This window comes from Falco rusticolus, chromosome 1, assembly GCF_015220075.1.
Source record: "Falco rusticolus isolate bFalRus1 chromosome 1, bFalRus1.pri, whole genome shotgun sequence".
In the NCBI taxonomy this organism is placed as follows: domain Eukaryota; kingdom Metazoa; phylum Chordata; class Aves; order Falconiformes; family Falconidae; genus Falco; species Falco rusticolus.
In genome coordinates, this window is record NC_051187.1 from 37,217,032 (window position 1) to 37,243,663 (window position 26,632).

Below are 26,632 nucleotides of genomic sequence, written 5' to 3' on the forward strand. Positions count from 1 at the left end.
AAGGGAGCAGGTGAGGGCCCTTTCAGCATCACAGCAAGGAGCAATGGGAGAAAGGGCACAGAGGGGAGCTGGGTGGGAGGGGGATAGGCTGCAGTAGCCAACCTGCCCCCCCCGCCTTTCAGACCATTTCAAACACAGCTGTGTGCATATGCACAGTGGGTGCTGTGCTGCGGGAGCTGAGCTGTAACACCACTGGTGCTAGGGATTGTCTGGGAGCCTCCTTGTGTGGCAGTGCCCTGCTCTGCAGCTTGTTCACACTCAAAGATGATGCATGTGTCTGCAGTGGTGTCATGACAGCAGCCTCCAGGCCCTACCAGCTGCTTCCAGACACATCAGATGCTCAACATCCTTCCCCTTTCCCCGAGGTGCTCCTAACCTCCTGCTCCCTTCCCCTATCCTGCCAGACCTACAGCTGTCCCCTTCCTCTATGCAGAGGCTTAGTCACAAGTTGCCACGACTGATTTCTGCTTGGCTTCAAAGGACATCATCATTACTCTGTGTTTATCGGTGTGACTGGAAGCTGTTTTCAACCCTTACTCCAGCTGGGAGGTTAAGGACCAATATCTTCCTGTTTCCTCCATCTCAAATCTTTCACTTCCTGGGTTCCCTTTCAAATTCTTAGGGTCCACAAGTCTGTGTCCCAAAGGAGGATTTTCTCTGCTTTCCTGTTGCTGTGCCAACCAGCATAGCTGCAGTGATGGCTGATATCCCAGCAATGGAAAAACTGTTTCTCCTTATATTTGTGTGTGTGTGTACTCATGTTTGCACAGGTGTGTGCAGTGGGAGAGGTTTGTGCATGTGTGTGTAAAAGCAGAGTGCAGATAGGTACCCAGGAGTGCAGCAGTAGGAGTTTGTTTGCAAGTGGGTGTATGCAAACTGTGCGTGTGTATCTATGGAGCTGGTCCAGTCCTAGAAATGTGTATGTGAGCCATGAAATAGGAAAATGGATATTTACAGATCTCCATATTTCTGGTACAGCAGCTGTATTGTGCTTAGGAGATGAGGGTGATAAACTGAACAGAGTCCAGAGTCCTGGTAGGTTATATATGTACTTAGGATAATAGTGAGGAGGGAGAGACCTGTGCAGGCTTGTGTCTGCCTTAGGGAGTGCTGATACACAAATGTGCTTCACTTACAGTGGAGCCTGTCAAGGAAGAAGCTTGCTTGTGTTTGCAGAGTAAGAGGACAGCTGCGCTGCTTGCCTGTGTGCAGCAGAGCGACTGTGCCTGCCTGTGGGGACCTGTGACAACCCCGATGGACAGTCAATGGCAGCAAGCGTGGTGGCTGCTTCTGCCTGCTCCCTCCCAGGTCCCGCACCAAGCAGACGCATCTTTAGCCTGCAGCGGCAGATGGCAGGACACGGTCTTAATTTCTTTAAAACTGTAAACCCATTCCTAGAGGCTGCACTGATCCACAGTGCAGCATCATGGTGGCTGGGGAAGTTCTCTGCAAACTGCTGCCATTTTCACTTAGGCAGGTCCCTGTGTTTGTATCATGGCAGAGCTGTGTTTGTCTTCCCAAGCAAGCAGGGACACTGGTGCTAGGGGAAGGGTGGCTGCAGGACATCACTGTGTCATTGCAGAGACAGTCCTGAGCCACAGCTACTTCTGAGGAAAGCGGGGTCTCTGCCAAATCATCTGTAGCTCTTTTCTGCCAGGTGTCACCATCATACAGTGGACGGGTCAGGCAAGGCATGTCTCCAAAGCATTCATTTTTTTCCCCCTTCCAGCAGAAGCTCTTGCTGCAAGCCTGGTTTTACTTGCACAACAAACCCCAAATAATCCCAGGGAGTTTTACTGTTTTCTTGTGCAGACAGGGTCAGAGATTAAAGCTCCAATCTAAATAATCTAATTCCAGAGATAATCCTTTTGCTGTCATCTCCAATCCAGTACCAGGGAGGCTTCCAAATAGCTCCTCATGGCAGGGCAGAGCTGGTCCCCTATGGGCACCTGAGCCCCATAGCCCCTTGTGGTTCGGGAGCTGGCTCAAGCAGTGGGGCTGGCTCACGCTGACTTAGATATCTCATTAGCCATGAGGTCTGCTTCTGACCTGCACAACTCCATTGCTCTTTTTTGACACTTGAAATCCTGATCCCTTTTTCCTGCAGGAAACAGCTAATACCCAAAACGTGCCCCACACCACTTGTGAATGATCAGGGCTGTAGGTGGACCAGGCAGGACTGATTAAAGACTGAGAGTCATTTTGGCACAGCTGCCAGGGGACAGGGAGAGATCAAGAGACTGAGAAGAGAATGCTGAGCCTTTCACTTGTAGGTTACTGGTGTAAATCCAGCCTGCATCAAGGGACTGATGGCTCAGTGGATTAGTAACAGGATACAGAGCCTTTGACATCTGGGGTGCAAGCTGGCATCGTGTTGCTGGTGACCGTATATAACAATTCAGGGCCGGCAGTGTAGGCCACCGTGCACTCAGGCCACCACAGCATGTCCACCACCCTCTGCCAGCAGCCACGGCCAGACTGTAAGCCACAGTGAGAGCTCCTCCTTGCACCCGGATGAGCACAGCCACTATCCCTCCTCACTCACTGCTGCTCAGTTAGTTCCTCTTGCTTCATGATGAGCTGCTGATTCTTGGGAAATAATCAGCCAGGCTAGTTATTGGAAGATGCTGTGACTGGGGAGGCAGAGGAGGTATTGCAGTGCTCAATGCCTTGCCTTCTAAAAAGGCTGAGTCCTCAGATGGAGGGGAAAGAGAGGGGTTTTCCCCTCTGTTCAAGGAGGGGAACTCTTTAGGGAAACTCTTCTCTTTTCAGGGAAGAGTTGCTGATATTTCACTGTGAGATGCGCAGGTGCCCTGGGAGCCCTCGACAGGGGCCCCAGGCTTGGCACAGCCACAAAAGCCCCTGGTGACACTCCCAAGGCAGAGGATGAGCTGGGTTTACTCCCAGCTGCCCTTGTACACATCTGGAGCCAAAGAGGCCCTTTCAGCTGAGGGACCTGTCCTGGTCCTACCTAAATGTTAGCTAGTAAATACCTTCATGCCTTAATTCTTGCTCATGGGCACATTTGGTCTGGGCAGAGCAGTTTGATGCTGGGTTTGTAATGAAGCCCCAGTTACTGGTTACGTGGCCCCTGTGCCCACCAAGGCAGCAAAGGTCCCACCATGAGTCTTGTGCTCCCCAGCTCACTGAGAAGCACAACAGGGGTTCAGCCAGGCTCTGCCCAGCCAGCACTTGGGCCCCCAGCGCCATTCTGTGTGTGAGACCTGTGAAAGCCCTGCTGACTCAGGGGCCAACAAGGCCAGCTGCCTCAGGCTACTTGGGCCACACGGGGCTGTGTGTGGCTCTTGGTGGGCCACCTTTGCTGCCCTGGTGGGTCTCAGGACTGGAAATACAAGGATTTACACACATGGACATTCATGTTTGTAACCTCAGCCCTGGCCACCTCAGACTCCTGATGATTCATACCATCCCTCTCCCCACTTCACTTTTGCAACTCATGGCAGTAACCTGGTGACACAGAGTGTTTACGTGCTTTGAAGTTGTGCTCCTGACCCAAGCGCATCGCAGTCTAAGCTGAGAAATCTTAAGAGATTAGGGAGGATCGTCTGTAATTAGTACAAATGAGCTCTAATGAGACCTCCCTCAACCTCGCCAACTGGACAGCATTGTCCTGGCCATGGCTGCTTGCAGCACTCCTTTACTAACCAAACCTGTGGGATGCCCAACAGGTCACACACACAGCAGGGATACAGGAGATTAGTCTGGATTTGATCAGATGCTGCCAGGGCTGTGGTCTGGTCTGTAACGCTGAGACGATTTGCCAGGAACCAGCATGAGGTGGCTTAATCTGGAGAAGTGCTAAGCGTGTGCGTTTTACAATACTTTTTGCTTTCCTAGCCACTGTAGTTTCAGGAACCCTTTCCCAGCAGCAATGCTGGTGCGGGAGCACAGCAGTGCCACGTCTGCTGATGTGACAGCAGCAGGAAGACGCTGTGGGGCCCACTCCGCTCCTGGGCAGAGCAGGTTAGGCAGCAGAGGGTGGGTGGGTGGTTGCCCCCCTCCCCAATTAAATTCACTTCTCCAAGGCTTTGTCCTGTTAAGAGTCCTCGTAGGTGCATTACAAAAGCAACAAACCCATTTAATTCTCAGTCTGCAGCACCAAGTTTTTATTCCTAAAAGCAAACGCTTTGTGGAAGACTCAGATTAATAAAAAGTCACTGGGACTTGGGAGCAGCTGCTGCTAACGCAGCTGGTGGCTGGAGCGCAGGCGCCAGGCCTGGCTGGTGTTGGAAGCTTTGAGAAACACCGAGACCAGACAGGAGGGCAAACATGGAGGCAAACACTAAGTTATTTGCTCCCCCACCGTTCAGTGAATTTCATCCAGTCTCCACTTGTCATGTCTCACTCCGGCCCACCCAGGAACTCGCCAAGGTCCTCCAGAAAAACACCCAGGACCTTACATTATCCTGTAAAATGCAACACGGGGAGAAACATCACCGGCAATGTAACGGTTAGCTCCCCCCTCCTCGTCTACCGGCTGTTCTACTTGTCAAGCAGACACGCCACCCAGCTGCTTCACCACTGCGGTAGCTGCCCCTTCCAGCACCCCGTGGCGTGGGGAGCGGGGGAGGCAGCGTCTTTTGCTGAGGCACAGGCTCGGTGTCGGGCGTTGCTGTTCAGCGTACGCGAAACTACCGGGATGTAACACGGAGCCGCCCCCGACGGCGGCATAGCTCCCGCTGCCCCAGCTCCGCTCCCAGCCGCTTCCCCGAGCGCCGGGGCCGGGGCCGTGCCGGGCCGCCCCGCTCCCGTTCGCTGCCCGCGGTGTCCTGCCGCAGCGCCGCGCGTTGCCTCGGCAACCCACCGGCACCCCACTTCCCGCCGCCGTCCCACAGTGCCTTGCGTTCCGGCCGCGCTGGAGCTTCGCGATTGGAGGGGCGGAGGGGGCGGGGCTTTCCCCTCAGGCGTCCGGCGCTGAGGGGAGCCCGCCGGGCTGTATCCTCGCTGCGGAGGCGCCGCTGGGGAACCTTGGTCCCTCCCTGACGCTCCTTCCTGGGGGTGCCGGTCCTGCCCTCGCTCCCCTCCCCGAGCGAGCGGTGCTGGCCCTGGGCACTCCCGGCTGGCAGGCACCGGCTCCCCGCTCCGGGCCGGCCAGCTCCGCTCCCGCCGGACACGCCTCCCGCCGCAGCGCGCCCCCGTCCCCTCGCCTCTCAACCAAGCCTGCTCGCCCGCTCCCGCCGCCCATTGGCCCGGGGAGTTATGAATATGCAGATAGGGGCTCGCAACTGCCTAATGGCAGACGGGCAGAAAATTAATATTTGCATCGTAGCGCGCGGATTGGCCGGCGCGCTCTCCGCCCCGGCAGCGGGGTAGGCTGCCCCCTGGCGGCGGCAGGAAGGGGCGGGCGCGGCGCCGGGAGCCCGACATGGTGGGCGCCGGGGCGCGCGGGGCGCCGCTGCTGCCGCCCTTGCTGCTGCTGCTGCCGCTGCTGCGGGGCGCGGCGGGCGGCCTCGCCGACAGCGTCATCTGGGCCGTCAATGCGGGCGGCGATGCCCATGTGGACGTGAACGGCATCCACTTCCGCAAGGACCCGCTCGAGGGCCGCGTGGGCCGAGGTGAGGGTGGCGGAGGAGCGCCGGTGGCCCGCCGGGGTTGTCGGGGGGGGGGGGGGAGCTGCCCTGCGGGCCCGCTTGGCGCCGCTCCACCGGCGGCGCCGCCCGCCCGTGGCGGCGGGGGTCCGAGACCCGCGTCCCCCTGGCACCGTCCCGCCTGCCCCGGCCCCGCCGCGGAGAGTCGGCGGGTCTCCCCGCAGGGCTACGGCGGCCCGGGCAGGCCCGCAGGCGGGGTCTCCTCTCCCCGGGCCCGGCGCCGCGGAGCGGGCGGGAGGGGGACAGCGAGGGCCCGCGGGGAGCCCCCGCCCGGCACTTGTCACCCGCCAGGAGCGCGGCCCCCCCGGTGCCCCCGCCGGGCCCGGCCTTGGGCTGTGCCCCCCGCCTCCCCCGGCGGCGGCGCGGGCCCGGGCCCCGGTGGCGGCAGGACCAGCCCCGGGCCGATTAGTCCGGCCTCGGGCTACGGGGTTGTGTAACGCCGGAGGGGAAGCCGCTGCACGCGGGCTGGCGTGGAATTTCGGCTGGAAAGGCGACGGGAGCGGTCAGGCTGCCAAACTGGCCGCCTGCAGCCGCCTGGCTCCCTTTTTCCCATTTTCCGCTGGAAGCCCCCGGTTTCCCCAGCAAGACCTGCCAGGCTGGAGCCCAGCCCGCAGCGCGCCCGGGGCGCGCGGACGGCGCTTTGCCCGCAGCCGCAGCGCTGGCGGTGCGGGCTGGTGCCGGCAGCCTGGTCCCAGCGGGGCCGGGAGCAAGGTGCCACTTGCCTCTCTGTTCCCTGTGCCAGTCCTGGCAGGGTGATCAGGAGCAGGGCAGGGACAGAAGCAGTAGAGGCAGATGGGACATGATCAGCTGCTTGAACTACTGGATCGGTAAAATCTGTCTACCAGTAAGGACAGGAGGCAGAGCTAATGCTGCACCTGCACTTGGGTTGCCTTTTCCTACTTGCCCTGAAACTGCTCTGGCTGTGTGAAGTTTGCATGTTTCTGGAAACTGGTATGCCAAAACTTAGTTGATTGACAAATATATTGAACAGTTAGCTGTGCTGAGCTGCTCCTGCTGTCAGTCACAGGTGAGTGGTAGAGTGCAGAGAAAGATGAGTCATTTGTTGACTATTAAGTTAGCCTTCACTGTTTCCATGTAGGATGGTGAGGATTGTCCTGATTGCCATTGCTTAGACTGCTTGAGTGCCATCCCAAATGGAGAGCTGGTTGGGCACAATGGATACAAGGGAGGTCACATTTAAATACTACTATGATTCATTAAGAGTTTTTCATCCCAGTGGAAGCTGGCGCCCCAGTCACGCAAGGTGCCCTGATCCCTGTAGGTCAGCTTCACAGACCTCTCACATGTGCACCTTGAACGTTCTTGTGGACTTGAACGGTTTATTTTTGAGTTGAGGAGAAAAAGAGTCTGTTTGAAGCACACTGTGACATGCTTTTCCTTTGGGGAAAGCCTGTGGTGTCTCCTGAACCAGCAGGCTGTTCAAGTAATCCTGCTTCAGCCAGCGGTGCCAGGCACAGCAAAGGAGACTTTACCCCTTTGAGCTCTCAGCTGCTTTTCCCTCAATGGCTTTTTATTGCACCATTGTTCGGTTTACTCTGGGTTCCTCTCTGTGTTGATAGGCATGTAATGGCTACAGCAGAAATATGTGGCTGACTGGGAGGAAACTACCAAGGGATAGCTGTTTCTGGGCTGTACTGCCTCTGGGCAAATTAAAACCTTCCCCCCTCCCCCCAAGCCTCAGTTCAGATGCTGTGCCTTAAAGGACAAAACGTGCCGATGGCAATTACAGAATAGCCAGGCACCAGACATACTTGAGCTGCAGCTCAATGTGCACTGCTTGGTGAGCTACCTCTCGGTGTGCCCAGTACGCTTTAAAATCAAGCTCACTTCCACAGCTATGTCAGCAGAGCTCTGATACACAGGTGACCAGTCTGCCTCTCCAGTTACCTTCTTGGCTATTAAAGGACTTTCTTTCTGTGCAGGCTTTCCTCTAATAGGAGCTGACTTCTGTGGATTCCTTGGTTCACTATCACTGTAATCCATAGCTGGCCAGAAATATCTCTGTGGGAGGACAAGTTAAACTTTTCACCCTCTGTCTTTCTGGTGATTAGTCTTCAGCCTTTGCGCCTTGGTTCAAGTGGTAAAGAGAAGCAGAAGATTGCCAGAGTAGCTCTGTGTGAAACAGGAGACTTAAGAGCTGGCATTAATTTCCTCTTGCTCGTTTGCATTGGCTCTGTCTTTGGCAACGTGTGCTGGGTTAGTAGTTCTTGCTTTGTCTTGGCCAGTACAGTGTCTGTTCCCATGGAAATGAGGATGGAAGTGGCAAGTGTCAGCGGAGAACTTTGTCTGGATCAGCTTCTCCTGCCTGAAGTGTCAGTGGGCAGGTGATGTCCACAGTCTTCTCTCCTGCCCCTGCTTTGCTGGGCAATTATTTGATTCAGAGCTCTTGAGGCATGCATCAGTTTGCATTTGTACAGTAACCCTGACACAATAAAACATCAAGCTGGGTTAAAGTCTTGGCAAATGTTACGATTTCTCTTATTTTCTCAGTTATTGTCCCATTTGGGAATGTTGTTTGGGCCCTTCTTGTGGGGCTGTTTGAATACCTACAGACAGCACCCATTTCAGCTGGGTGGCTGTGAGAACAGCAGCTGATGGAGCTGCTGGTGCTCCTGAAATCCTTGTGGATCTTTCTTACTTCCTTCTTCCTGTTTTCAAGGTGGCATGTATTGCATGGCTGTGGTGAGAAGAAAGGGTTTTTTAAGATGTCTAATGCTTTTCACCATTCTGTCAGTCCCCAGGTTTTCACTTGAGGAGGATGAGTTTCTTAAAACCTGATGCCATTGACTGCTAACTTCACATCTCTTGAACGAATGAGTCCTGCACTGACTGTTTTGTTTTTGTACTCAGACTCCGTAATTTGAAAATGTTTTAAAAAAATATTCTTGGTGGTTTTCCTCTTTGAAGCAGGAGTCAATGGCCCAGTCCTTTGGCTCTCTGCCCTGTTTGTGAAACAGTCTTCTTTCTGAAGTGGTGCAAGTGAGTTTACTGTGTTTTAGACTGCCGCAGGCCCAGACCTGTTTTTCTGCAGGGCCTGGATTCTGGAGCTTTGGCTACCTCTGCTTCTTGCTCCAGTAATGCTGCCTCCTCGTCAGAGCAAGGAGAGAAAACAGGTCTGAAGGGCATAAGAGCTAATGCCACCTGAAGAGTATATGAAGTGTCTCTTCCGTGTGCCTCAGTAACTAACCCTTCCTCTCACTGTTTTTTGCTTGAAACCCAGCTTCTGACTATGGCATGAAGCTGCCAATCTTGCGGTCCAATGCGGAAGATCAGATTCTGTACCAGACTGAGCGTTACAATGAGGAAACCTTTGGCTATGAAGTTCCCATCAAAGAGGAGGGTGACTATGTGCTGGTGTTGAAGTTTGCAGAGGTTTATTTTGCACAGTCTCAACAGAAGGTAAGCAACAGCTCCTTGCTTGTCTCTTTGATGTGAGTTCCTGGCTAAGACTCTGTGTGTCCAGGTTGCCTCTGCTGCTTTGCATGCTGGAGAAGGGAGTGAAGTAAGATACTAATGGTTAACTTAGTTGCTAGAGCTCTCATGGGCTCTGAAACTGAGCTCAAAGAGAGCACATTCCAGGTATACAGTTGGCCTGGAAAATTGCACTACAGAGTATTCAAACAAACCTGTGCAACTAAACATAACTAGCACTAGATCTTTACAATCTGTTTAGGCTGTGCTGGCTTTGAGGAGAAGTTTTTTTGCCGTTTTCCTGAACGCTTGTTCCTGACCTGACAGCATGCTTGTGCTGGAGGAAGTATTGCACAGACTGAATCAGGGAAGTGGTCTGGGTTAAATAACCTACTCGAAACAATTTTTACAAATGTAGTAAGACTTGAAACTGGTTCAAACTGATTCTGAAAACACAGAGTTAAATTCAATCCTATTTATTGGTCTTGAGAAAAGAATAATCCTTGTCCATTTTTTAAATTCCTCATGTATAAATGTGGAAGCAGAAGCACAAAGAACTCAAAGATCTATGATAAATGGGGAGAGAAGTGGTGTGTGTTTTAGCCTGGCTTTCCCCTGACTTCATCAGCTTCTTTAGAGCCCTGCTTCTTACACACTGTGCTGCCTTCCTGCAAGAGAAGTCTTTGCAGGAACAGAACTGGTGGGCTGGATGCAAAAAGCAGCCTCAGATTAAACTGAAGGGCTGAGGTATCTTTGGTTCCTCTTCCTTCATGTGGTTCTGCTGGGATTCCCCAGGTGCTGAGAGAAGTTTGAGTCATTACAGCCCTGAGGAGGACTTTCGCTCTGCATTCACAGATGTGGTTAGCAGTTTAACATTTTACCTCCTTCAAACCCTGTGGCCTTCACCAGCTTGTTTCCTCAGTTCTGCTGCAGGCTGTTAGTTAGAAATGGCTTAACTCCCTAGGGTGTGGTGTGCTGCAGCCACCCTGGGGTGGTGTGAGCAGGTCCTCAGCCAGCAGGTGGAAAGAAGCTTGTGAAAGAAAAGTGTGAATAAACCAAAATAAAATTGTGCTGTCCTCAGTTCTGAACTGCAGGCATAGGGGTTATTTTAAAAGAAGACGGCAGATTTCAGGGTATTTGAAAGTAATGCTCATGCTTCAGATATTTACCTGGCTGCTTTTGGGCTCTGAATCCTTCCCAAGGGAGTGGAGCATGTGTGGTGGGACAGTGCATGCTGCAGTGCTTTCTGGTCCTGGGTGCATAACAAGCAGAGACCTTTCCTGTTCCCTTCCCGTTTCAAGCATCACATGTCTGAATCTGTGCTGACACTCTGTCACTTCTTCCACCCTGAAGGTATTTGATGTTCGCTTAAACGGCCACGTGGTGGTGAAGGACTTGGACATCTTTGACAGAGTTGGACACAGCACAGCTCACGATGAGATCATTCCCATGAGTATCAAAAAGGGGAAACTGAGTGTCCAGGGAGAGGTTTCCACGTTTACAGGGAAGCTCCACATTGAGTTTGTAAAGGTAATAAGCTTTTCTGGGCAGAGCCCTGATCTTTTCCCCTTCTGCCCCAGCCACATGATGCAGCTGACTTCCTTCTTTGCTTTCTCTAGGGCTACTATGACAATCCGAAAATCTGTGCCCTATACATCCTGCAAGGAACAGTGGAAGGTAAGCACAGTTTTTGAGCCAAAAGGCTCTTCCCCCTTGGAGAGCAGCCTGCTGCTTCTCAGACCATGAGATCATAGGTTTTGCTGACCCACCTCTGCCAAAACTGTTTCTCTGTCAGCAAGTTCCCACAGAGTGCACTTGCAGAGCGAAATAAGTGTGTAGTGTCTTTCTACTCCTCCAAGTGCACAAAGCTGTGTCATTTTTGGAATAAGAAAAATAAGTTTGGTTTGGAACTGCCTGCATGTGGGATAGAGGAGAAGGGAACACTGGTCAGCCTTAGCTTATAGCTACAGGTAAATTCCCTCTGGTCTTGGAAGTCAGCGGCAGTCCTGCAGACAAGTAATTTATGAAGATCTTCAGCTAGTAGTTAAGCGTTTCTTACCTCGAGCTTTGTTTTGCCTCCTCAGCTAGAGGACAAGGCAGTGTTTTTTGCCCAGATACCAGTTCCTCTGGATAGCAGCGGGTTGTGCTAGTAAACTTCTTGCTCTTTCATCACCCTCTTTGTAAGTCTGTGCTGGAGTTGGAGCCCCTCTGGATCCCGAACAGGAGAGGTTTAAGACCCCTGACCAAAGCATTTGTTTGCTTTACTATTGGTCAGGTATTGCCAAGTTTTGCTGAAGATTTGGTGGGTAACCTTGTGGCTAGGTGCCACCTTGCTGTGTGTGGGACTTGCAATTCAGGCTCCAGGCTCATAGGACTGGATTAGAGTGGGGTTGGGGGTGCAGTGATGTGAGGTAGGACCTTGTGTGGAAAGGGCTGTTCCCATTGCTGTTTGGACCTGTGTTTGCTGGTCCCACAAGCAGCAGGTGCTTATTCATGACTAGGTCTCACTGAGCAGCTGCGGTATCTGACTGTGTATGCTGTAAATGTGCTTTTGTGCTTTGTTCTGGTTTTGGCTGGGATAGAGTTAATTTTCTTCTTAGAAAGCGTGTTGTTAAACTGTGACATGCTGTAACTTCTCCTGTGTGACATGAGATGGGGTGGAAGGATTTTGTTTTCTTTGCAGACTGGGTCTTCTTTAGATGCTCTTGCATCACAGAGGAAAGAAATGGTGGTGTGAGCCTCGTGAGGAAGTATGCTTCTGTTTCCTGGGGTGCTCTGGCTGTGGTGTTGATGTGGTATCAGATTCCCTGTCGCCTGTTTTCATGCTGGCTCAGGGAGAGGGGAAGGGAGCGACTCGGGTGATTTCCCAGGTTACATTCTGCCTCCTTGCAATCTTTTGTCTTGTTCAACAGATGTTCCAAAGCTGCAGCCGCACCCAGGTCTGGAGAAAAAAGAGGAAGATGATGATGAAGATGATTATGATGATGGCTCTAGTGTTAAAAAACAGGCAAATAAGAACCGGGTTCAGTCAGGCCCACGCACACCAAACCCCTATGCCTCGGACAACAGCAGCCTCATGTTTCCTATATTGGTGGCCTTTGGTGTCTTCATTCCTACCCTCTTCTGCCTCTGCCGATTGTGAGAGCAAGCCCCACAGAGCATCAGCCAAGGGGCTGGGAGGGAAGGAGTTGGACCAAACACGGTTGCTTTCAATTTCTCCATATTGTTCATAATTTAAGGAAAGAAGAAGGAAAAAAAAAAAAAAGGTTCATTTGGAATGAATGGCAGGTCCAGGTAAGAGGGAGCTTACCTTCCCCCTGCCAGCACACAGCGAGGCCCTCGCCTTCCCCTTCGCACCATGTGCAGCCTCTGATCTTCCCTGGGGCATCCAAGAGTAAACTGAGTCCTGGCTGTCTGTGTATTGGGCTGTTGAAAGCTGATGCTACCAGTCCTGGGCCAAGTCCCACACCGAGAGAAAGCCATGTGCTGCAAGATCTCTGCCTTTGTGGGGTGGAATACGGTTCCTTAAGCAGGGAAGCAGCTCTTAAAACCAGACCTGGGTACACGTTTTGTCTGGGAGTGTGGAAGCGTTAGGGTGTTGTTGGGTGACTAATGGCTATGGAGGACGGAACCTGGCTCAGCATCTCCCTGAACATGTGCAACCCAATGTATGGTACTTGCCTGCAAAAAGATACCAAGACTCCAGCTCAGCCTCTGTGGAGACATTCCCCTCCTAAGACTGCAAGCTGCGCCAGGAGCAGAGGGATTTATCTGGCCTGATTTGCTGTACCAGTTGGGAGAGACTGTCCTAGTTTGGCAACTGTAATGTTAGATCCGTCACAGAGGGATTCTGCTGTAGCCCGCGAAAGGATGACGTTGTTAGCGTCTGATCAGATGCACTTGTTTTCTGTATTGATTATGGCTTTTGTTTCCTTTAATATCCTTTTCTTCTCAAAGGTTTCATTTTAAGCCCAGTTCCTTGTTTTGCCCTTTCTAGCAAGTGACCTGTCCTTTGGAAGAAGCTGAGAATCAGGTGACCTACAGAGGGGGTTCTGGACTTGTTCCTTGACCTTCCTGATGGTTAGCTCCCTGCCCCGTGACTGTGATTGCGAACAGCTGGTGCCGTAGGACAGAGAGGAACAACCTTATGGATGCTCCCCGTGAGCTCTCATTCCCTGTTGTAAGGACCAGGCCTACCTGCAGAGACGAGAAGCACAGTGAGTTGGTTAGTGTTCATTTAGCTTGGCCTTTTGCATATAAAGGCATTGTAGCGAAGGGACAGATGTCCAGCATTTCAGTACTGTAGAGCCGAGGTGGTTTGTTGCCTTTCAGAGAGATGGAAGTGAACAGAACACTGGAGACAAGGTCACCCTCTTCCCCCAGGGATGTTTCTGCAAGAGGCTTCTGTTTCCACATGCAGAGCCTGCGCCTGCCTGACAAAGGCCAAGCAGAGTGAAAGCCCTTGCTGCGCCTGCTGATCCAGAGCTGCAGGCCCTGAGGAGCTGCCTTCCCGCGGTCTGTGCCTCTGACCTGCTGAGCATTTCTGGCTGGTGAGGGGGAGATGTTCTGTGTGCTGGAGCAGGATCTGTCCCAGGCAGGACTGCATCCTTGTGGGTCAGTTGTGATGCTGGTGTGCTCTGTGCTCACAGAACACTTTACCTCATGCTATCTCTGTTGTTCACAGAAGCGTTCTCCCTTTATCGAGAGCAGGGGCACTGAGCCACCTTGCTGCTGCTCCTCCTTGGGCCTGAGTTTTCCTAGTGGTTATTCTTGGGTTTGATCCCCTACAGTGACTCAGTCTTTGTTTGAGCTGAGAAGGGTCAGCAGAATTCCCTAGTTTCTGGAAAGGAAACGAGAAGAGCAGCCTCTCCGCTGTGCTGGGCCCGAGCAGCTGAAGGCTCTGCTTCCTCCTAACCTGCAAGCTGTGATATGAGCTGTCAGCTCACGGGCTCCAGAACAGGATCTGGGGGAGGCGTCAAAGCACTGCTTTCTGCAGCAGCAACACTGTACCTTGCCTGATCACATACATTACTGCTATAGGCTTGACCCTAAATCTATGTCTGTGAGCTAAAAAGCAAGCAGTAGGACCTTAATTACCTTCTGTCCAGTTGCACAAGTGGTTACAGCCAGTTTGGGAGAAGCCAGAGAGTCCCTGCTACAGCTGAAGGAGAAGACAGGCTTTAGAGAGCAGATCTTAAGAACGAACCTGAGGATGAAAAGGCAGTAAGCTTGAAGTTGTCTGCTTTGTCTTCTACCTGCTGTTAAAATCCTAGTATTTATAAAATTCTTATAATATATGAGCACTGTTTCATTTGGTGACAGTGCCTGCAGATTCTCCAGCATTTTTGGGATTGCTCGAACTGGAGCACAGAGACATTTAGATCTTTATCAGTTTTGAGAAGCATAAACTGCGCTGATTTGTTAAGCAAAGAACCTGGGCTTGAAAGCAAGCTTCTCTGTAAGGAGCTGTTCTCCTCCAGGCCCTTTAGGTTGTATTTTATTTGAGCATCCTTGAAGCAAGAAATCACTCAGCTTCTAGTGGCTTACCCAGTGATCACCTTGCCTAGCATGAGAAAAGGGGCATGCATTTAGGTGTGCAAAAGTTGGAGACAAGTCTTCTAGGATAGTTTATTCCTGCCTCTCCTGTCAGCCAGGACACCCATTTGGTGCCATCAGCCGCCCAAAGGCAAAGCTGCACAGTGTGATCTGTTGTGTACCTGTTGCTCCATTCAAATGAATTTGTCTTATTTGAATAAGAATAGGGAGAAGGAACAGTTCATTCTTCATGGCTTCAATTTAGTTGGTTTGGCTGGTTTTTTGCATCTTTGTTACTAAAAAGCTTGTGTCTGGGTTGTTGGGAGGTTCCTGACCCTGTTATGGTGCTATGAGCAGTTTTCTTTGTTGGTCCATCCCCGCTGGACAGGTTTGCCTCAGAAGGAGCCTTCGTACAAAGGATGTGGGAAGATGGGAGGATGGTAGGAGATAACAAGTCGGCACCTCACTGGGAATGACGCAGTCAGGCTGGTTCCATCTCTGCAAGGGGAGACAGATGATTATGCTGAGGAACCTGGTCCTGACCAGGGAAAGAAAAAGTTTGGGTTAGCTGTAGCTTTCCAGTACGGGTGTTTGAGGGACTATCCAAGGCATTATTTAACTGAGACTGGTCAGAGATGAGCCTGTTTGTGCTTTGTTGCCTCCTGCCAGCAGCAGGCAGGTGAAGTGTGTGTCCCTGTGCAGCAGTGTGGGGGAGCTGGGTCAGAACAGACCCTGGCTTCATTTGTGGAGCAGTTACGCAGAAAGGGGCGTATAAGGCAATTTCAATAAAGCTTCCACTTCATAAAAGGAAGATGACACCATCAGTCATGTTTTGGGCCTGAATCCAGCCTCATTATAGTGGTTCCAAAGCCTGTTTTAATTACCCCCCTATCAGCCCCTCCTTTTGTACTTTTAAGCCAGGCCATTTTCCCCTTGTGTGTGTGTGTGACTAAAACAACAGCTCTGACCTTTCTGAGTATCCCAGGTGGCAGAGAACAGAAAGCCAAATGAATTCCCTTCTCTTTTTGGTGCCTTTGTCTCAGGCTTTGAATAAAAGTCTATTTGAAGAAGCATCTATTATTTTTTTTTTTTTTTAAGGAGCTTCTGTGTAGTTTTTTTCTTTGTCCCCAAGGGGCAGGCATTCCCTGCCCTTGTGATCAGCTGGGGACTATCTGAGTCTCCCTGGATGCCAGCTCTGGAGGTCACAGCTGAAGCAGAGAACTGTGAGCGAGTATCTTTGGTTCCAGCCCTTGAGGTCAATGGATAAAAAGCCTAGCGGGGGATAGAACAACTGGAAGAGGTCCTTCAGGTCTGGTCTCCCCCAGAAATCTCCCAAAGGCAGGATGGAGAGCTTCCAGACAGTCTGGTGCCTGCGTGTCTGTGCAGTTCAGAGCTGGGTGAGTCATGGCTAGGTCCTCGTAGCTGTATGGTGCTTACAGCTTCTGGGTGCAGTGTGGCCTGGGGGGTCCTGACCCCTAAACTCACTTGCTGAGGGCTTGCCCTGCACTGGTTGAGTCAGAACAGGGAGCAGAGACCCGTGCTTTGTCCCTTGGCCTTCCTTTAAGATGACATGGGATTGCAACAGCCAGTGAAATGTCTCGATATGGGAAGTTTGGGCTGAACAGGCCTGTCTGATGGAAAACAGCAGGAGGAGGGAGAGGACCAGCAGAGCAGCTTCAGCCCTTGATGTGAGACAGATTCCAAGCTGCTGCTAACTACCAAGTGTTTCAGGCTCTGTTTGGTGCTCAGATGTGGGAGAGATCCGTCTGCTTCTTGCACTTATGTGACGGGGAGGGAAATATCCTTACTGACAATCCAAGGGAAACAGGAACTGGGCCAGCACTGAGCTAATTTACCTACTGGCGCTTCTGGATCGCCACAACAAATGCCAAAGTCTAATATAATTTGAGGATGCTTTTCTTAATGTTCTGCCTGGTTCCACCAGTCTGTCTTCACTGGCTAGTCCCAAATAGGCTCAGACAAGTATTCTCAATGGCACAAACACAACAGTAGGCTGGAGCTGTGAAGGCTCAGATATGTGACTACACAAACAGGCCTCCTGTGCTGCACCCCTGCTTCACATGCTGCCCAGCAGGTCTGGGGCACGTGTGTTTCACCTTGGATCCAAACGGACTTGTCCCAGGAGTACAGTAGCAACTGCATTGAAATGGTGCTGGGCTGGACAGGAGCGGTGAAAGCAGGTCCATGTCTTCCGGGACTCTGGCTTGCTCAGAGTTTATTGCTGTATATTAAATACTATTTTTGGAGATTGGGGGAGGGGGAGGGGTATGGTGATGCTGTCCCTAGTCTGGTGGGATGCTACTGCAGGTTGCTGATAGGTTTTGATTTTTTTTCCCCAAGAAGTGCTTTATTTAAAAGAAAAAAAAGGGGAAAAAATATTCAACAAAACAGAAGTGCTTTCCTCCCTCCTAGAAACAGTGCTGGCTAGTTAGAAAATGTGAATAATCTTTTGCAAACATCAAAGGTCTCTGCTAAAGAGTTTGTGTGATGGAGATTTCAAGGCAAGGGGCAAAGTACAGCTTAAACCAGTTTAACTGGGGAGAGTGTGAATCTAGGAAGCGCAGGATCTCTGCCCTCGAGTTGCCCCTAGTCATGCTAGTGGGGATGTGCTTGCCTGTGCTGTCACGGCTGTTCTGTCACACTACAACAGTTCCTGAGCTAGGGCACTGGAGTGAAGCAGTGTCTGGAAACTTGCTGGCAAGTGGAGGCTTGAATTTTTCATGGTTTCTATGGGGGCTTTGTGTGTTCAGGGCTTTCCCACTCAAGAAGCAGCCAGGCTGGTAAAGCAGCTCTGGAGACTGTGAGAGCAGAGGCAGGATTTGTGCTTTATGCCAGGAGGCAGTAGCTAGGACTGCAGGATGGTGGGCAGGTGACAGTAATCTTTGGGTCCCATTGTCGTAGCAGCTTCTAGCGTTGGCAGATGGTCCCACTGCTCCATAGTGCCCAGCTGTGTGGGCTGGGATGCATGGAAGTGACCCATGCCGTCAGCATTAAGGACACGTCACAAACTACTTGAAGCTGCAGGTCTAAGTTGTTCGTAAAGTCTAAAGCAGTGTGGGGAGAGATCTCCATCTGTCCTTGTCACCAGTACAAAGGGTTTTTAAGGAGGATTTTTATTTTGCTGTCCATTGCTTTGTGTTATAACAACTTGCAGTGACATATTTTTTTTTTTAGTTTGTTTTGCAGCAAGCTTGGGCCCTGGGTGAAAAGCACAGATGTCTATTTCTGATTGCATTGGCTTTGCAGGGACTAGTTTGGGGGAAGAGATGGGTGTGGGGGTGGGTTATTTTATTTTTGGTACATGGTAGCGGTTTTATTTTTTAATTTCCCCAGGATGTTTGGTTGAGGGAATGTTCTGAAATCTACTGTCTGGCAGTTTAACCAGCAGTGTGTTAAAGGAAAATAAACAAAATTATATTGTCACTTGCATGAGGTGGTCCCTCTTTTCTAGTGGTGGGGGCAGAGGAGCCCCCTCTGTTTTACAGCTTGAGGTGCGGGAGGCCGAGGCTGCCTGCACTGCGGAGGGGACTGCAAGCTGCTGCTGAGATGCAGTTTAACATCCCACCGCTGCTGCAGCCCAGAGCCTCTCTCCGCCACTGCCTGCTGCTGGTACGGCTCCAGTATTCTCTTGCCAGTTGTTTTGGGCAATTAAGTGCAAGTTGAACGGTACAACATCCTCTTAAAAGCGCTGATGTGGCCCTTGTTGCTTCCTGCTGAGATCAGAAACACCAGAGATCTAATCTTACCTTCTGGGGTTTTGCAGGCTGCCCCAATTACCGCTTGCAACTGCATCGGAGGCAGTCAGAAGGGGCTGTAGCTGGCGTGGTGAGAAAGTGGCACCTTCCTACTCGAGGTGCCTGCTCTCGGGGGACAGGGGACCCTGGCCCCATGCAGAGCACCCGCTCTTCCAGACAGTCTGGGTCTTTGGTCCATCCTTCCTATGGCACAGGATGGAGGGACCAAACCCAATGCAGCGAGGAGGATTTGGGAGCACTGGCACAGGCAGGCTTGTCTGAAATAGCATTTGGTTGGCAGTCACAGGCGCGTGCTGCTTGCAAGCAGCAGCAAACGTCACTAATCACTGCTCTAAATCTGTTTCCAGTCATCTCGAGTGCGTTGAGTGTTGGCTGGAGTCTGAAACGAGGATGCTTATTGTGTTTCTTATTCTTGCCGCAGTTTCCTGAAGGGCTGCAGGTGATTCTCAGCAGCTCTTAAGTACCTGCCGCAGGCTGGTGGGCTGCCCCTCTTTTGGGAAGAAATGCATCCTTTCCTCCTGTGGTGGTCCTGTGAGCCTGCTGCAGGTGGGACCATCCTCGGCTGCCACCTGCCAGTGTCCTTCTGCCACTGCTCCCGGGGTGGGGGTACCCGTGGCACGGCTGGGGGGCTGGCTGACCCGGGGGGAGCCTGGCTGGGCACAGGCACTCCCTGAGCAACCCTCCTCGGGCATGCGCCCTGTCACTGCCCCTGTGCGGACCTGGATGCCAGCTCCCTGGGGACAGCGGCTGGGGTGTCCCCGGGCTGGGGCAACAGCGGGGTGCATGCCCCATGGCATCCCTTTGCTAGCAGCGTGCCAGATACCGGCTGCTTCCCGGGAAGCGCTTGCCACCATTCCCCAAAAAGACCGGGGCTCTCGAGAACACGCGCGCTCTGTAATTATGTGCCGCGCTGCGGGATTCAGGCAGGGATTTAATTAACGAGGGAGGGACTTAATTAACGGGGGGGCCGGTGCCCCGGCTGTGCGGGCAGGGTGATCTCCCGGCCCCCTGCCTGGTGGCGGGCGGCAGGACGGGTGTCGGGCCGTGGTTTTTGTTTGGTTTCCACCGGGCTTTTCCGCCCGGCCTACCCCGCGGCCCCGGGCCGAGGACACCCGCGAGGGGGAACCCCTCCGGCCGCGTACGCGGCGGGCCCTGCTTAGCTTCGGGGCCCCGCTCGTTGCTAGGCAGCGTCCGCGACCTCTGACCCGCCGCGGCGCCGCCCCTCGCTCCCATAGCTACCGAGGGAGGCGGCGGCCATCTTGGCGGCGGCGGGGCGATGAGCGGCTCGAAGGCGAGGGCGGCGGCGGCGGGCCCGGAGAAGAAGCCGCCGCCGGGGACCGGGGGGCCGCTCAGCCGCCTACGGGGCCGGCGCGGCTCGGGCGACGCGTCGCCGCGGCCGCCGTGGACCGAGTCCGAGTTGCTGGCGCTGGAGACCGTCCGGCCCGAGCACGTCCTGGGGCTGTGCCGGGTGACGGAGAGTGAGTGCGGGGCCGGGGCCGGCATCCCTCCGCCGCTCCGGTGGCCCCTTCGGTCGGGCGGCGGGGGCGGCGCAGGCCGTGCTGTGCCCCGGGGGGGGCGGCGGGGCGCTCCCGCCTTCGGCTGCGTTGCCGCTCCCGCAGGGTCGGGGCTCGGGTGTTCTGTGTCGCTCTGGGGTGCTGGTCGCTGCTTGCCTGTGCCGACCCCTTCCCCTTCGCTTCCTCGCTCTGCCGCTGGCGCTTGGCGTGCCTGCCTTTGTGTCTTCTAGTCTCAGTTTTGTCCTGCTTCCATGAAGCTTCTGCAAAACAACTTGCAGTGTGTGTCTGAACGGGCTGGGTCTAACAACAACAAAAAATTCCTTTGGTAACTGCTCAGAGAGCTTTTGAAATACCGCTGTATGTTTTCTCTCTCTTCTAGATTATTTATGCAAACCTGAGGACAACATTTACAACATTGACTTCACCAGGTTTAAGATCCGGGACCTTGAAACTGGAACAGTGCTGTTTGAAATCGCAAAGCCATCTGTTTCAGGTATGTCCTGCTAACATCGCAGGGAGGCTGGAGAGACTCATAGAGCTGAGGAGTTGCGATGCAGGACTCATGCAAACCAAGCAGAAAGGTCCTTCAATCTGTCCTGGTGACTAAATTCTTCTCCTTTAAGCACAGGACGGAGTTTGTCTCTGCTGAGAAACTTGTTGCAAAAATGTGAAGTGATTATCGTGAGGCGGGGGAGTGCTATCAATTGCAAATCTTCCCTTCTTGGCTGGTTACGGTACAAAGTTTCTTTCATGTGTTTTAGCAGTTGTGAAGGGGGATATCCTGTGAGGTTGAGGGTGGTTTCAGCTCCCAAGCCACCAAGGCTGCACCAGCTGTCATAGCGGATCTTTTATTTCTTATTTAGTGCTAGTCTCAGACCAGTTATTAAACGCTTTTATGTTCAGTGCCTAAGTAATAGCCAGTTTGTCCTGGTACATGCACTAGCCAGTATTACCTCACATGTTTGCTATTAGCGGAGTAACTCTGAGCTGGTGTGTTTTCTAGAGCAAGATGAAGAGGATGAAGATGACAACAGTGAACTGGACGCTAGCGCAGGCCGCTTTGTTCGTTACCAGTTCACCCCAGCGTTTCTCCGTCTTCGGACTGTTGGTGCAACGTGAGTATGAGTTCATGGAAAGAAGGGAGATACCAGATGTTTGCAAAGTGTCACTTGACAGTTTATAGCAAAACTGAGTCAGAAACTAGAGAGAACCCATCTTGCGCTACAGATGTCAGAGTCCCTCTTTCTGGAATGATCTGTTGGATACTTGTGTAGCCTCTGGTCCAAGGCTCTGTTCTTCCCAGTAGGAAGAGAGATATGTCATTTTAGCTGTTTTTTCCTACTTTCTGCATGCAGAGTGGAATTCACAGTGGGAGAAAAGCCAGTGTCAAACTTTAGAATGATTGAGAGACATTACTTCCGAGATCGCTTGCTGAAGAACTTTGACTTTGATTTTGGCTTCTGCATTCCCAGCAGCAGGAACACATGTGAACACATTTATGAATTCCCTCAGCTCTCAGAAGACCTTAGTAAGTATCTCTTTTCCCACACTGACTTGTGTTTTGTTTGTGTGTGCATATGCTCGTTTTCTCCCTCTCTCTACTTGTGAAAGAAGTTATGACTGGGACGGCAGGGGACAGGAATAAATAGATAAAGACTCCTAGTTTAAGCTGTGTGTAATCTTGCCTGAATTACGGATTTGTGCTGCAAAGTCTTCTCCTTTGAAAATGAAAGAGTAAGACAACCTGTGTTGTCCAAGTCACAGATTGTAAGAACTGATCAGTCGCAGAGCTGACATGCCTGATGCCTAACAGTGTAGCCCAGAATATAACAAAACCCTGAAAAAGGGTTCTTTTGGTAGCCACGCATCTGCTTTCAGCACTAGCTTGTTAGGGCTTGAGCCTCCTGCTTTGGAACAGAACTGGCTCTTGTCAGAGAGGTGTGGTTTTGAGCCTACCAAGATCTCTGCAAATACACGTTGCACAGGGTACGTTTGACTTCAGGGGGTGGATGGAGCAGGAGCACGTGGGCCCTTCTGTCGCTGCCTAGGTGCAGGAGGAGGTGCAGAGTTTGTGCCCTGCCTTGTGTACATGTGGAGAGTGCCACCGCTTTTTCATTTGTGGCTTTGCTGCCCCTCTGCTTATAGGCGTAAGTGCTGCTCTGCTCCAGTGGTGGCTCTGACAGTTTCTAAGTTGCCTTGTGTGAGATTTCTTGATCCCCCTTTGTTTGCTTTTGACAGCACGGGTCCTGAGAATAGGAAGGGGTAGGCCAGAGTTTTTGAAGCATGCACAGCGGAGCCGTTTGCTTCTCTTACTTGGGCAGGGCAGAACATCAGCCTGGTAAATCCAGAAGAGTGGCAGGGTCCTTTTCGCTCTTGACTTTGTGCTGTCCAGCGGAATCTGGCAGGCTTTTGAATGTAATTGAGCTTTCTCTTTCACAGTCCGTCTGATGGTTGAAAATCCATATGAGACCCGCTCAGACAGCTTTTACTTTGTGGACAACAAGTTGATCATGCACAACAAGGCCGACTATGCTTATAATGGAGGACAGTAATCATTCTGTGTCCGCTGGATGCTGTGATGCTGTTAACCGTTCCAGATGTCCAGGAGTGGACTGGAGTTGCTGTCTCGTGCAACAAGGCTTCTTGCTGAACCCTTTTTCCTTGCACGAGGCTGAAAACACGAAGCAAAGACGACAGCTCATGAAAGTAAAGGATCTCCCTGCAATACTTCTCTATCAGACACTCAACATATCCAGCCTCTCATTCTTTATTTCTGGTTACCTTCTGGTAGCTTGGTTAGGCCATGGATCAGAGGCACTGTTAGAAAATTCTTGTTATTACAGTCTTTAGAGTTAGGTTGCACCTTTAGTGCTTCTGATGTTTCACCTACTGGGTGACTACCCTCTTTCAAGAGGTCAGATTGTTTGGGTAAGCTGTTTCTAAGCAGGAAAATGTTAGTCCTTCAAGAAGCCCGTGATGCCTGAAGAGCAGATCTCTTGTTCAGTTGGATAGATCATCTCTTTAGTGCACAGCGGTTTTGTTTGTAGCATGGCTGACATTGCTTTTTAGGGTTCATCCCAATAGTCTCCAGTGGGAAAGATAAAATAAGAGACTAATTCAGCTTCTAAGCAGTGCAGGAATCTTCTTTCTGCCTCTGGGGGCCTGAGATGCCCCTGAGAACAGTTTAATCTGTGTCTTGCCAGAGATTTCGCTGGAAATATGAGGGGGGGCGGGGGGAAGGGGCCTTACCCAGGTCATTCTGATAGTATTTCTGTTTGAGCTCTTGTGAGCAAATTGCTGCATTTTGGAGCTCAGGGGTCAACCTTAGAGCTGAAGTTAATCTCACTATATTTACCATTTCTCCTGCTTCCTTTTGTGTAGGAATTTTGGCTTTGCTACAGAATGTATTGCTTTTTAGATCGACAGCATATTGTCAGTCTAGCTGGGGTGAAGGGGAGGTGTCAGTTGAGTGGGGCTTAGAGGGAAAAGGGGGAATGTGGAAAATCACTTGAAAAACGTGTAGGAAGCAGAGCTTCCTAGGCTTCAGTCTCTCTGTACTTCTAAACCTGCATGGTCTGTCAGAGGTGCTGGAAGGAGAGATGGTGGTGTTACCAGGTCATTTGCTTTGTTTCAGTTGAGGTATTAGTAGCTAAAAGCTTCCTGGGTCAGATCACTCAGTGTTACAGAATGGGATTCTTACAGTGAGAATATGCGTGATTCTCTTTTTAATTGTTTGAGTTCCCATCACTGCTCAGCCTATCTAGCTGCTTGTTTATGGTTTAGGAAGTTCTTCTGCCAAGGTAGTTAATGTCAGACCAGAGGGTGTATTTATTTCACAGCTGCATTTGGGATCTGGTGATAGGAAATAACATCATGCAGTGGGAAGAGGAGACCCACGTCTTCTCAGCGGCCATGCTGGGGCCCAGCTCCTGATTGTGCAAAATCTCAGCTAGCAAAACCATTTTCTGTCTATTTTGCTGGCTCTCAAGACTGGCATTTTTCCTGTCCACTCGCTGGGCTGGTCAGTTAGGTCTCCTGTATGTGGGAGCTGAGTTGTGTCTAGACTAGAGGCATTTGCTAGTATTAGTTACATTTGTTCCTTGAGACAGTTGAAATGTAACTCCTTGGTGGATACAGTTGGTTACCTATTGTGTTAAGTAAGATTCAGGGTAGTTCGTGTTTTAGCAGGATTAAGTGGGGTGGACATTACAGCCTGGAGCCTGTTAATGCATAGACAGCAATAGGAAACCACTGCCCTTACCTCACAGATTAATGGTAATAATTTTGGCATAGAAGATCAGCTGGCATCAGGGTAAGCAGTGAGATTATGTGGGGTGGCAGCCATGGAAGAATCTCCAGCTCTTGGGAAGATGTTTAATTATGATTAACCACAACAAATGACCTGTTCTGGGTGGAGCATTAATCATGAGCAACCACAACAAATGTCTTGGGAATGTGGAGGGGCAAGGTCTGCATGGTTGAAAGATGAACAGTCCTGCTACCATCAGTCCCCTCCAGCATCTCCAAAGGCACTTAGGCAATCTCATTTAGTTCTTTCAGAATTAGTTAGAGCTGCTTGTGAAGCAGAGCTTGAGATGCCTCTTGTGGTGATTGTCTTCAGAAGGCCTCGTGTCCTGCCACTGAGGTGGGAAACGTTTGTTTTGCTGGAAGTTACTTGTGACAAGGCAGAACTGCTCAGAAGTGTATTTTTCTCCTTAAGTGTTCTGAGATGCTCAGGATAGTACCTGAGGAGCCTGCTAGTTACTCCCTGGGAAATTTTAGCATATTGAGCTGAATTTGTGTGTAGTGTAAATCCAGGTGCCTTTAAATGTTACTTTTATCACATTTTCTGTATGAAGCAACCTCCTGCTTTTCTTACAAGTGTGATGATTCCCATCTGCTTTCTATGTCACTGCATAAAGATTCTTAAAAGGAAAATGGACTGTTGCCAGAGCAAGCAGCAGAAGCTACTGTACAGGCAAATACCAACTCGTGCAAGCCACTTGTAGTAGTTGGCGTGCAGCTCTGCACGCTTGGGGTGTTTGTAGGGGTGTGGGTGCCATCTAGCAGCTGCTTTGCAGAACGCGACTGACGGCAGGAAAGCACACTGCCAAATGTAAATGAGGTATTTGATGCTTATAGGAAAGTAGATTCTTGATTTTAGTCATTACTTCTGCCGGTAGTGATGAGAAAAAAGCATTGAAGCAGTTGCTTTCGCATTGGTGTATGTATCAGCTATTCAGCAATAAGAGAAGAAAAAACTGGGGGAAGATCAGAAGACTTGCAGGTAGTGGTAGCACCCTTCAGTTCCTAGCTGAATGTTTGCTTTGCCAAATTAGAAGGTCTTTGCCCAAAAAACCATGCTGCAGAAAAAAAGTCCCTACAAGAGGGCAACCCAGCACTGAAAAAGTTGATTGTAATCCAAAAAGTCAGGGATCTCCAAACTCCTGTCCCCACTTTTGCCACTTCCCTAAGATTCCTTTTCTCTTAGATGCTTTCTATAAAGTGTCTTCTCTTTGTGACAGGGATGATGTCTTTGGTAAACGTGTTTTAACAGAGCATCTTCCTTCTGGATTGTGTGCTCCAGTGCTTTAATGATGGGTCAAAGCAGCTCATGACAGTGAGCTAGGAAGAAATTCCACTGGGATCGCACCCTTATCAGGTGGATGGTCTGTCCTAGCCAGGTGCTGGAAGCAAGGGAGATGCTTTCAGTGTCAGCTGAGGTTTGAGCAAGGGAAAAGGTATCTGTGCAGACAGCTGCTCTCGGGTTGTTGGCTGAGTTGGAAGGAAAAAAAGAGTTGGGATCATACTGTGTTCTGCTCTAACAAAAAAAGGGACCAAACCCACAAACTCATGCTAAATCTTTCCAGTATTTGTCCTCTTAGTACCAGGACCTCTTTTTCTACATCTTTTTTGAGGCAAGTGCTTTGGATCCATGCAAGCAAGCTTCCTGGACAGCTGTTTTCACAATTGACTGAGGAATACGTATTGCACCTTGTGAAGGATGGTTGTCTCTCATTGTATGGACTCGGTACTGCTGTCCTTGTCCTCCGTTTTTGGTAGGAAGTGTCTTCCTTTGTGTGTTTTCCTTAAATTTTCGATGTCTCTTGCTGCAGAGAAGCAGCAGCCTTCTCTCTGGTGCTTGAGGATGTTTACTCCACTTCTCCGAGGGTTCAGGAAGAACATTCAGAAGTCAGAAATGAATGAAGAAGGTGGTGGTGGTGAAGCAGTGAGGTCCAAACGTGGTTATTACTTCTCGGCTCTGTTTCATTACATCTTCTTCAGCTGTTTCCCAGTGTTTGTCTTCTGCCCTGCTCTCTTGTCACACCGAGCTACTGAGCTACTGGTGCTGCCCCGGAGCGCGGCCGGCACCAGGTGTAGTCCTGGGACCCCAGCGCTGCTGTCTCCCTGGGACTCGGTGAGGAGGCTGGGGCTCGGGGACAGCTGCCTGGTGGAGTCATCGCCTCTTCCCCTGCAGCAAAGGACTAAACGCACACCAGCAATCTCCGTGAACCGGGATCTCCGTGCCCTTACAGGACGCGTATTTGTCTCTCACAGCGTGGCCTTTGGGCTGGCCGCCTCGGGCGTGCTGTCCCCTGCGGGCACCCCGTGGGTGCCGTGCTCCCCCCGCGGGCGGCGGCGCGGTGCCCGGATGTCGCGGTGTCTGTACGGACGTTCCTTTGTCACCAGCAATAGCAATAAACCCACCTCCCGTTTTCGCACGGGCGGGGCCCGCTCTGTGGGGGTGGGCGGGGCCGGGGCTGGG

General features: G+C 51.5%; 2 protein-coding genes across 2 annotated transcripts; both read left to right on the forward strand.

Annotated features, from left to right (window-relative positions):
* Positions 1-5,357: 5,357 nt before the first annotated feature.
* MLEC (malectin) lies at positions 5,358-18,020 on the forward strand. Its single transcript, XM_037404563.1, has 5 exons — positions 5,358-5,576; positions 8,851-9,029; positions 10,395-10,571; positions 10,661-10,718; positions 11,954-18,020. Exons 1-5 carry the CDS (start codon positions 5,387-5,389, stop codon positions 12,181-12,183), a joined length of 834 nt encoding a protein of 277 aa, XP_037260460.1. The 5' UTR covers positions 5,358-5,386; the 3' UTR covers positions 12,184-18,020.
* A 1,590-nt stretch (positions 18,021-19,610) lies between these two features.
* UNC119B (unc-119 lipid binding chaperone B) lies at positions 19,611-26,588 on the forward strand. The gene is made up of 5 exons (XM_037404681.1): positions 19,611-19,830; positions 20,246-20,359; positions 20,870-20,981; positions 21,222-21,394; positions 22,306-26,588. The coding sequence occupies exons 1-5, from the start codon at positions 19,629-19,631 to the stop codon at positions 22,416-22,418; spliced, it is 714 nt and encodes a 237-aa protein (XP_037260578.1). The 5' UTR covers positions 19,611-19,628; the 3' UTR covers positions 22,419-26,588.
* Positions 26,589-26,632: the final 44 nt, after the last annotated feature.